This window comes from Patiria miniata, unplaced genomic scaffold (genome assembly GCF_015706575.1).
Source record: "Patiria miniata isolate m_02_andy unplaced genomic scaffold, ASM1570657v1 HiC_scaffold_3, whole genome shotgun sequence".
In the NCBI taxonomy this organism is placed as follows: Eukaryota; Metazoa; Echinodermata; class Asteroidea; order Valvatida; family Asterinidae; genus Patiria; species Patiria miniata.
The window spans coordinates 44,935,843-44,947,189 of NW_024037069.1; the positions used below are offsets into that span (position 1 = coordinate 44,935,843).

General features: G+C 39.6%; 1 protein-coding gene across 1 annotated transcript in view; it reads left to right on the forward strand.

Moving 5' to 3' along the window:
- LOC119738246 (GPI inositol-deacylase-like) overlaps positions 1–10,118 on the forward strand; it is a 44,565-nt gene extending 34,447 nt beyond the window's left edge. The window contains exons 15-22 of the mRNA XM_038213047.1: positions 567–660; positions 1,632–1,722; positions 2,784–2,957; positions 4,427–4,571; positions 5,700–5,750; positions 6,548–6,810; positions 8,122–8,226; positions 9,095–10,118. Of these exons, the coding sequence (XP_038068975.1) occupies positions 567–660; positions 1,632–1,722; positions 2,784–2,957; positions 4,427–4,571; positions 5,700–5,750; positions 6,548–6,810; positions 8,122–8,226; positions 9,095–9,236 (1,065 nt within the window). The 3' untranslated portion in view covers positions 9,237–10,118. The remainder of the gene's footprint in view (positions 1–566; positions 661–1,631; positions 1,723–2,783; positions 2,958–4,426; positions 4,572–5,699; positions 5,751–6,547; positions 6,811–8,121; positions 8,227–9,094) is intronic.
- The last annotated feature ends 1,229 nt before the right edge of the window (positions 10,119–11,347 follow it).

The following is an 11,347-nucleotide window of genomic DNA, read 5'->3' on the forward strand; positions in this document are numbered from 1 at the left end:
CTACTTGATTGTCAGTAATTAATAGGATCAAGCATCCTATGAAATCTATCAAATCATTGCACCTGGTTTTCTGTCTTTTTTTTTAAGAAGAGGAATTGCTGTAATTTCCTTGCGATCTGTCGCCCATCCAATGGAAACCCATGCTTTGCATCAAGATAAACTATCATGCATTTTTATCTACCGAGCAGAAAGTTTGACAGGTTTTTTTTAAAACTTGCTTCAGATTTAATGTAATGTTGTTCCTTGAATCGTAAAAATAAACACAGTTTTCGCAAATGGTGTCCTTTACCTTAAAAAAAAAAATTTAGAAAATATTATTATATAGAAAATATTTTCCAATTTTGAAGTATTCTCACAGTGAATAAGTTTTTGATGTATTTTTGTTCCAGTTGAGCAGACTTGACTCTCTGACAAATAGGTCAACTTGTTGTGGATATTAAAGCAGTGTTCGTGTTAGGCTTATAAAAGTTCATTTATGCAAAGTTCAAAAACGGTCATGTTTATTCAGTTTGTCATAAATTTGTCATAAATCTTCTCTTCGTTGTTTTCTTATCTTTCCCTCTCAGGTTGTCAGGTTCCATGCAAACTTACTTCCCAACTTCCTTGTCGTAGTTCTGGTGTTTCTGATTTCCTTTCAACTCAAGCACATCTACACAGAGAGTAAGTTTCATCCCCTCCCCCCCCCCCCCCCTCCACCCCTGCCCTTTATTTAGCTGCTTCAATCCTAGTCAAATGTCATAAAAAACACCTTGCCCCAAAATGTTGGTTTACGTTTGTGATGTACATGAGCAGATATGAGGGTTCTCAGGAAAAATTCATGCATGAGTGTCTTTTCAAAATGTTAACAAAACAGAAAGGTCTTTGTTGAATGTCTTAGGATAATTATAAGTACCGATCTAAGAACATGTAGTGCGCAGTGCTAATTCACTGCATTTCTTTAATGTTGACATTCAGCCAAATTTTGCAAAAACTTCATGTTCTGGATTATTTCTAAACTTATTTTTTAAAAAGTCTAAGTTGCAGGAAACCCACATAACGTCTTACTTGTACATTTACCGAGAAAATGTTGAACACCCTGTTTGTTTACATCTGGTGCCTGAGGAGATTTTGGCCTTGTCAGTATAGATTTCAAGCATCCATGTTTGAGCTGGGCTGTCAACAAAAGACTGGCACTGCCTGATGTGTTCGCAACTCTGTGAGATTCAGTGTGAAATATCAGGTCCCATGCTAGCTGCAGAATTCTACACACAGCGAGGAACCTTAACAAAAGAAGCATGTAGGAGAGGATTTTATGATTAGCACTCCCATGGCTGGATATATGTACCCTAAAAATTCCTTTGGCCGGTACTTTTATACACGAAAACAGCTAATCTAGTACTAATGTGACTATTCGTATTCCTTATTTTAACTATCGCGCGTCTGTTCGCTGCATATGTGTAAATAATTTCGGTTTTCAATTAGGTTTTTATTCGAAGGCCTCAGAGCATGTTTTTTTGTTTAACCCAACTGGCTACTTTCTGTCAAACGTGTCCATTTAACCACTTCATACTCATGCCCATTCATTTACTAAACTCTTTTTGTTTTTTGTACTTATATTTTGTTTTCTCCCACATTGTATGTGATTTATTTAGAGGCTATTGATGACTTCATATGGATGCAGTCGACTTATTGCAAGCCTAACGCCATAGCCCTGGTCATTTCAATCTTCAGGGGTGTTGTCAAGTAAGTCACTCTCTTAGTAAATTGAATATTCCAATTAAAATTAGGCAAATGAATCTCTCTTGTCCTTTGTTTGAATGTCATTCACTGGTAATCATACCATAAATCATAAAATATCATACACGCGCGCGCACCACTGATTACTAGCGCCCATTGGATAAACGCTCGAAATGTGTTAAATTCCGGTTCCATTCGTGCTATGCTACACCATGTGAAGTACACATGGTTGAATTGAGATGACGTCACACTAACAAACTGGATAATAGACTGATTCATTAAGTCCCACCCCGATGGTGTTCTGACCAATCACAATTGTGATTAATGTCGGACATGTGTACACAAAAGTCTAACATGCTGAAAACGTGTGCAGCTCTAACATGCAATGTGTCATTGGAGAGGAGCATGCGTTAATTGCCTACGTGCGCTGTGGGCGGGGCCTACTGGATTGGAGTAGGAAGCAGGCTTAGGCTGCATTCCAATCGTGTCGTGTTTCTCGTGTTCACAAGTTCACTAGTCGTATTATAGCATTCTTATTGCCTGGTACCTCATATTCACCAGTGGTGAACTGGAGGTGGAATTTGTTTCTCAAGTTCATGACTCATGAACAAGAGAAATACAACGTGATTGGAACGCAGCATATGGTATGCATGGTCCTCCTTTTTGTTTGCAAAATCCTTGACCTGTCAGCAAATGGTGTGTCCATCGGCAAATTTGCTGTGTTGAAGAGCACCACCTATTGTCTGATACCATCCATGATCATCCGCTTGAACAACACCCCCTACAGGAAGATGGTGTCAACTTCGTCTCCAACAACCCCCCCTCCCCCATAGCATCTTTGCCTGTGTGTACGGCGCTGTCAGCAATGCGTTCAAATGTCCCTCCTAGTGGTCTCCCCCAACTCTCCCTTCATAACCGTTGAGGGGGTACTTGTGCACGGAGCCCATAAACATGTAGTTTTCCAATTGTAAACTTTATTAGTTTACAGATTCTAATAGCATACTTTGGGAATAATGACAATTTTTTTTCTAATTGTTATAAATTTATTGTTCTCGATAATCCCTCAGATATGAATCATTGGACAAGACGTTTGATCTTCGGTCTTTCGAAGACAAGAATATCTTTTTCCCCGTTCTACCCCTGGTGTTCTTCCTGTTTGGGTATGCGCTCCTGACACAGCTAGCTCTGTTGACCAGTTTCAAGGTGGCACTCTACGCACGCCTTGCTGTCTTTGTTAAAGGGTGAGTGACTGTGGTGCAAAGCATCTTTATCTAAGAGCTATTTCAACTCAAATGTAGTTTTATTGACTTTATCAATTGTGAATGTTAATCATAGAAACATGTACAGGCATGCAACTTTTCCTTGGATCAGCTGATTTCCTCTTTTTTGACCTCCCATGTGTGTCATTGAAAATAGAAACACAATATAAAACACTGTACAAAGTGTTGGAAAGATTTGAATTTCCTCTGTTTTTGTGACTTTCCAGTTGCATGCCTGCATGTAAATGAGTGCCACTAACCATGGGTGTCCGTACCCTCAAAGTGTTTTCATGAGAATGCCCCTCATTGGCACACGGAATATCCCAGGTAGCCGTGATTCCTAAAAGTCCGACCCTTGAACATGGCTGGACAAATCTCTGACACATGCGGCAGGAATACGCAGCATGGCATCAATTGTATTCATGAGTCGGCCATATTAAATTGAAAGCAAGGTAAACTCTTCATTTTTGTAACTTGAGAGTAGAAATGAAAGAAGTGAAATAAAAGTTTCTACAAATTAGAATCAGTCTGCTTGGATGAATAATCTAAAAGTTGTGATTAAACATACCCTAATGTTTTAAGCCACATGAAAAAAAGAAATTGAAAGTGAGGCTTGACACGCTTTCCAATCATAAATTAGTCTGGCACCATCCCATTCAACAGTTTACGATTTATAAAATAGACTCGGGGGACACGATCGAAAATGGTTTCCTTGTGAATTAGGTCTATTGACCCATCACGGTAGAATTGCGGTAGAATCGCGTCAACACAGCTTGTGAATTATTGTCCAATTACATGATATACAAATGGACGCGGAATGCGCAACATCTGAGACAAACAAAACTTAGCGTACAAAAATTCTAAGAGGTAGAGGTATAGTTAAGTCGCAAAGGCGATGTACTAAGACAGGGTTAATGGATCGGTCCATTATGTATAGAGGGAAACATCAATGTAAAAATAATTTGAGCGTAATGCGACAATTGGGGAGAGGAGAAGAAATGAGTAATAATGTGGAGCGATAATAATGGTTACGGTTCGAACCCTGACAGGGAACATGGTGCTTGTGTTCTTGGGAAAGACACTTTACTTCAATTGCCTCTCTCCACCCAGGAGTACAAATGGGTACCTGTGAAGGTAGAGACCTGAATGCGCTGATCTCCAGCTGCTGCAGAAACTGATCTTATGACCTGATGAACAGGGGTAATAATTGTAAAGCGCTTTGAGACCGTTGGTATAAAGCGCTTCATAAGCGCTTTATATTATTTTTCTTATTTGATCAAGTGGTTTGAAATCTTCAGGCAGGAAACTGTTTTAAAATGATGTAACCCATTACTCCCTGAACCGTCCCAAACCGCCCCATCCCTCTATTGTTTCATGGATTCTTCCCGAAGCAAATACAATGGTCATGCTAATGGTCAATAAGGGTTTTTCTTTTTCATTTTCATTATCAGGACAAAGGCTGATGAGCACCAGTTTAACCCAGCTGGTCCCACGCCCTGGTTGATGTATGGTGTAGTAGGTGGATTGGTTGCGTTGTCAGCAATGACTTGCGGAACGCTGGGCCTCATAGCAGCACTGGTTCTGTATTTCTTCAAGGTATATGCTCAAGGAGCATTCTATAATTTCTGTATTCTGACCGGTACTCACCCAGATAAAGAAATATGGGCGATTCCCAATACAGAGTTTGCTACGGAAAGTCCATTTTTCAAGTTAACGGCGGACAAAAACATAGCTGACTTGCCATGATTTGAACAAATGTCAGTTGACAACTTGAGGAAATGTTTTGGAAGATCGAGCGTAGCATTCTGTGCCCGCACAAAAAAAAAATCTGGATAAACAGAAACGAAAAGAAAAAAGATACTTGAATCATACGCTGACAAAACTACTGACCTGATCAAATGTCCCTCGCCATGGCGAATTTGTAGACCGTCTCCCACAATGCACTGTGAAAAATGGGCTCTGTGGTAGCCTCTTGGTGGTGCAGTGTACTAGAAATCGCCCATATTGGTAGAAAGGTTTAGGGTATTCATATTCAAGCTTCAATCAAGGTACTGGAAACCAATTGCTCAAAAAATGCTGCATCAGGAAACAACAAATCTGAGGCTTGAAATTTCAGGTTGAAATTTCAGCTCAGTAGATAAACTTTTCAAGATAACTGTGAAAATGCATCTTCACTTTTGTCGACACAAAGCAAGGTATGCATTGAAGACACTCTCTTTCAAAAAGTTTATAAATACATTGTGACTTGCTCCCTCTTGTGGTATGATCCTTAGTTTGTCATTTGGTAAATATAATTCTCAATCGCGGATTTGTAACAAATTGCTAGCTAAGCTAAATTTGCTCAGTTTTGGCGGTATTTGAAAAAGAAAGCCACTTCTTTCCCCTTGCAATGCTTCAGTCCTAATCATCACCAAAAAAAGATGGTAATTTCTGTTTCCTAGAAAATGAGGGCATTCAATGATTTCACAGGATGCTTATTAACTTGCAATCAAACAGGATATTTCAAAATATTTCAGCAGTTTCATTTTTGAATGCTTGCAAATGGTGTTCATAACCTTCAACAACATTCATGTCTTTATGGATTTGCTGCCTACAAAAATTCAAGAGAGAAAAACCAGTTGTGAGTATGAATACTTCAGAACATCATAAGTTCAAATCATTTGTAGTTTAAAGAATTTTTACTTTTTAATGAATGTAACCATGTCTTTTTGTTTTGTTTTTCAGGTCGTTGGTATGAAGGCCAAGGTCATCCGACTGAGCCACTGCCTCAATATTGTAAGTCAAAACAACTTGGAATTTATTTGATGAGTAATTTTGTACATGGAAAGATAAGACTGCTTTTCTAAGATTATAAATGTCATTCTCAAAAGAAACCATGCGTTGTAATGCTGTACCTTTTGACCTTACCCGACCTCTCATGACCCAATTACAAATCATGCTACAAGTCTTTCTCGCAAGTAGGGCTATCTCGGGACCAGGCTTAGCATCCGTGTACCAGCAGGGGTGTGAAATCTCAGCTTTAAAGCCAATTTCAGCTTTTTTTGTTTTGGATGTCAGCTTTTTTCCCCTCACTCGCTGTGTACACTTTGAAGTTATAGGAGATTTCCAAAGTTCAGCTTTTTTACACCTTTTTCAGCTGTTTTCAGCTATTTTTGTCAGTGGTCACTCACACCCTTGTACCAGAAAGTCAGGGTTGCCGTTGTAGAAGGCAAAGATTGTACAGCCCCGCACACAGTAGGTAGCAGACAAGTCTTCAAAGTTCTGATGGATGGCAAAAATGTAGAGCCAACACCCAGTGCTGGGTTTGCATGGGTAGTAACCATTGTGCCAGTTGATGAAGAATTTGCAGTTACTTTACATGAAAGGTAGCACGACTGTGTAGTTTGCAGTACACGATGCGGTTGCTAACCAAACACTTACTGCATTCAATGGTGGCCGATCAGGGGAAATACCAAAAGGTTATGTGGTACATTGTGTACTTTGACTTCATATGATTGGACCCTATACACCCTCTCCCAGGCTACAAACTATCCCCATCAACAAAGTTTCATGATATTGCTTGCTTCTTGTAGCATGGTGCCATCGCAGATGCAAACGTAAACGCCACGCCTTCGCCCAAAGACGAAGTAGCCTCCTCCGTCAAGGAGAACGATTCGTCTTCTACTAGTACTGAGGACGTCAAGCCTCCCAAGCCTGATGATCCTAAGCCCAGAGATCTCAGCCCTTTAGGATTGGCCAAAGAGACATACCACTTCCATTTTGCCATCATGCTACTCCTGTGGTGCCTGTGCGTACTGAACGCTCCTGCGCTGATCGTTTGGTTCAAGAATTTAGGGTGAGTACTAGCGTGTGATGACATCATCAGGCAATTTGCATAAGTACCTGTAGGTTAAAATTCCTTTAGTCATTGTACTGCCCCAAACCGCCTGCCTATTGCTTCCTGTACTGCTTTTGGAAGTTTCCTGAGCACTCTGTGGTTTTATGGATTCACCAATGAATTATGCAATGTAATACAATGTAATACGATGTAATACAATGTACTACAATGTACTACAATGTACTACAGTGTAGTACAGGTGCTACTGATTTCTCTAATACCATGAATACAAATAAAAAATTTAAATCAATTATTTGGTCCTCGGCTTGAACAGTTAAAAGTTGGAAATGGCAGTAGCTACCATTGTTTTGTTGAATCATGGACCAAGACATTTTTCGGAATGTATCAGATTTGTCATTGAGTCAGTTACAAGTCAAATCACAAGTCAGGTCACATTACAGGGCTGAACAATGACAAAGGAATGCCTTTGTCACAGGTCAGTTGAATAGGGGTGTCTTGGGTTGAGAGTGAGTGACTTGTGATTGACTTGTGAGGACTTGTGAGGACTTTTGATTTACTTGAGATGACTAGGATGACTTGTGTTGATTTGTGATGACTTGTGATAACTTGTAGTGACTTGTGGTGACTTGTGATTACTTGTGATGGCTTGTGATGGCTTGTGATGACTTGTGACAACTCCATTACAACTCTCTTGGGTATTCGCATATCTTGAACACTTCTCTTCTCAAGGTGGTGTTCGGCAGTAACACATTAACCATCTTCCCCGACGCAAAAAATTCCATCTTATGAATAGTTATGCGGTACCCGCTGCTATGTACATCAGATTCGAACCAGCCAACCGATCCCGTTAGCTCGGTGGTCGAGTGGTAAGACATCTGCGCTAGAAAGCAGGAGGTCGTGGGTTCGAGTCCTACCCGAGTGATTTTTTCCAATTTTCACTCAGTGTTTCACAGTGTTTATACATCGGTGAAGGGCAAAACCTAATTTGATTCACATCACCCGACGCAAAATTCCATCTTATGAATAATAACCATCTTGACTGCCAGTCTGTGTAAGCGGTGATATATTTCAATATCCAGCACGTTGCTGGCTTATCCAGAATATGCTAATTGGATTTTGTATCAGTTGAGGGATTCTGAACAACTTTGCCAGAATTCTCTAGTCACTTTCTCTTTGTTTATTTCACTATTTGTTATAAAAACAGTATCCTCTCTGAGTGATCTCTAAATGTTTCCCTACCTGCACTCTCCATCGTGATATTGTTTTAGTTGATTTCTTTTGAACATTTATCTCATATTCTATTTGCAGATATAGCCTTCATCTTGCCAAGGATCCCTCTGTCTACATAGCAGCTGTAGTATGTAGCACCATGGCAGTGTTTCTGGATGGTAGATACACCATTCCTACATGCAAGTGAGTTCTGCGAATTGTTCATTTACACAAAACTGCACATGGCACAGTCACCCCCGCCCTACAAACAGGACGCTGGGAAGGGCTGCTGAATTTACGCTCTGATTGGATAGATTTTGCGTGACCTGTGACATGCAAGTCATCACTAAAATCATGGCCACGACCCTGCAAGATTTTAAATGGCTGCTAAGACTGAGTCATCACTCTTTACTATTACTTTTTCTTTCGTTATAATGCTTAATAAGGTAGGAAAATCTGTAAAAGTTATCTGTTTTGTAAATTTTCAATTCCCGTCACTTGCTCAGGCTCCGTTTCGCAAATTCACAAAAGGGTCAAATCGCATATTATGCGACGCTCAAATTTGTCCACATGGTCTGCAATGAAAAAGAAATCACATCCAGTATGCATTGTGTGCATTTCTATGAGAAAGTTTTTGGATAGCATTTGCGCGCATTGGCTAATAAACTGCGGTCTTAAACAGCTGCAGCCAGATGCTTTATACATAGGTCATGATAAGTTACCCAGAATGCCATCCCCACTTCCTTCGCAAGATTCTGTGAAGCTCATCTGCCCTTCCCAGTGCCCTGTTTGCAGGGCGGGGGTACGAGCAAATATATCATGAAGGATGAAGGCACCGAAACTGCAGCATATTTTTACAAACAGACGTGCTTCCAAGGCTACTGACACAGGTTTCATGTGACCGCAAATCAAACTTGACAGGGCCTGATTGTAGAGATACATGTTATAAGTGTCTTTGCCTTTATTTATTTTAAGCATGAAAGCAAATGATCCTGAGTACCTTTAAAATGAGAGGTGTTTTTGATCAGCCATTTTGTTTGTTTTGACTATCTTTCCTGCTATCTTTTGACAGGGGACTTTGCAAGCTATCGTCCTGGCTCTTCCTGGTCTTCTTATGGCTGATGGTGCTGTACACGCTAGAATCTGCCTACCTGGTTTCCTATTTCATCTGTGCTGTGTTTGTTATACTCTCAGCGCTTCAAATCTACCAATGACTTGTGCTACTAGATCAGAAACATCACAGTTTGATGGACGGGAAGATGGGTGTCATTATGCATCTCAAATTGAGTAAATTGTGTCAGTACTTCCGATGGCTTAAGTATGTGATTGTAAATGAATTGGGGAGATCTTATTGTGCCAAATGTCTTCAGTGGTTTTCCTTCAAATTAACTCGGGCAAGACTTCACTTAGTGACAAATTTTCTCAAAACTAAAGTTAGGTATTATTTTGGGCAAATGTCTGCTTGGATTTTACCAAGACCAAGGTTCGATATTGGTTCTGGATCATTTGGGCATTCAGGAATACGGTGGCTGTACAGAAAAGTGATATTTGCAGGGAAATGGACGTTACTGTCCTTCCACTGTGCTATAGTGAAGATTTTTGGCATTTTTCATAATTTCCATAATGATAAACATTTACATCATTCCAAAGAAGTGTGATTTTTTAAATACTTTTTTTTAAATAGAATGTCATTTTTAATTAAATAGTCAGTGAGCACAGCAAGTAGATAAAATGCACATGTATTTACACATGTTTAATGGATAATTTTTTAACGTTCAGAGAATGTGCTTAGAAACTGGAGTAATGTTTTCCAGAATTCTATGCAATAAATCTGCATTGACCAATTGACATACATGCATAAATTTACACAATTCTGACTTGCGCAGTTGCCATACATGTATAAATGGTAACTTCCTCGCGAAATGCCATTTTTTTTCTACTGTCTGGCACTGTGCTCTGTGTCAATCACTGAAGAGGGTACTTATGTAATTCTGTGACATAAGACTTGAGAACTACTTGGAAGTTAATCCCAGTAACTGGGGAGATGCAACTCCTTTTTATGAAATTTTAGCTTGGATCAGTCGTACTAATTTTTTTTTTTAAAGTTAACCTGCAAAGTCACTGGTCCTATTTGAAGTCTATTTCCAGACCAATGCTTTGTATTCTATTGAAATGTTTTCAAACTGAGATGGAGTCTTCATGGTAATTTGTTTTGATCGCACTATAAAGCCCGGTCCATACTCGGCGCGAAAGCGAAAGCAAAAGCAAACACGAATTTGTGACATCATGGCAAGTATTCGCGCTGGGAATTCGTAAAAGTTGAACACATTTCAACTCGGGCGAATTTCGCAGCGAATGTTTCATGACGTCAAATTCGCTTTGCATTCGCTTCCGCAGGAAGTATGAACCGGGCTTTAGTCATTAGTGAAAAAAAAAAAAAAACTAGTTAGGATTAGAAATCACTGCGGTCCAATGATTACAGTGTTCAACTTATGTGCTGTGGGTTGTGGGTTTATAACCCAACAGGGAACACGGAGCTTGTGTTCTTGGACAAGACACTTTTCTTGCCCCTCTCCACCCAGGAGTATAAGAGATTGCACTTATCTTGAGCTGCTGCAGAAAAGAACATGGTCTCATAGCCTGATGGACAAGGGAACCAATTGTGATGCGCATTGAGACCTCAGTAAATAGTGCCATGCGAGCACCACATTGTTGTTATTATTATTAGAGTTCTGTTCTGCCAAATCTAATCTTTCACTCAGTCATGAAATTATTGGAGATCCTCAGTTGGAAATGATTCTCAAATTTTTTTTAATATTTGCTTCTACAATTTACATACATAATAAAGAGATATACATGTAATAAGAAAATATTCACTGTGATATTTCAGTTCAATAAAAAAAATCACAAATACAGGGTGGATAAAAAAACCGAAACCGAGATATTATTGCTAATTGGAACAGAAGTAGGGCACATGTGAATCAAAGGGAGATATCCTCTGTTAGGGTTGAATCTCCTCTTTAAAATGACACCCTGATCATGTCCTTACATTCACGGTTGACTGAGCAGTGACCAATTTTATGAAAGGGTCTATTTAGAGGCTTGTGCCACTTTCCATGGTGAAATCTCTTTTTTTCCCACCTGCCTTGATTGGCAACCATAGCCTTTCACTCTGTGACAAATGACACAACAAAAACCACAATTGAAAAGCAGCGCAATGCTCTAAATAGACCCTTTCATAAAATTGGTCACTGCTCAGTCAACCGTGAATGTAATGACATGATCAGGGTGTCATTTTAAAGAGTAGATTCAACCCTAACAGAGG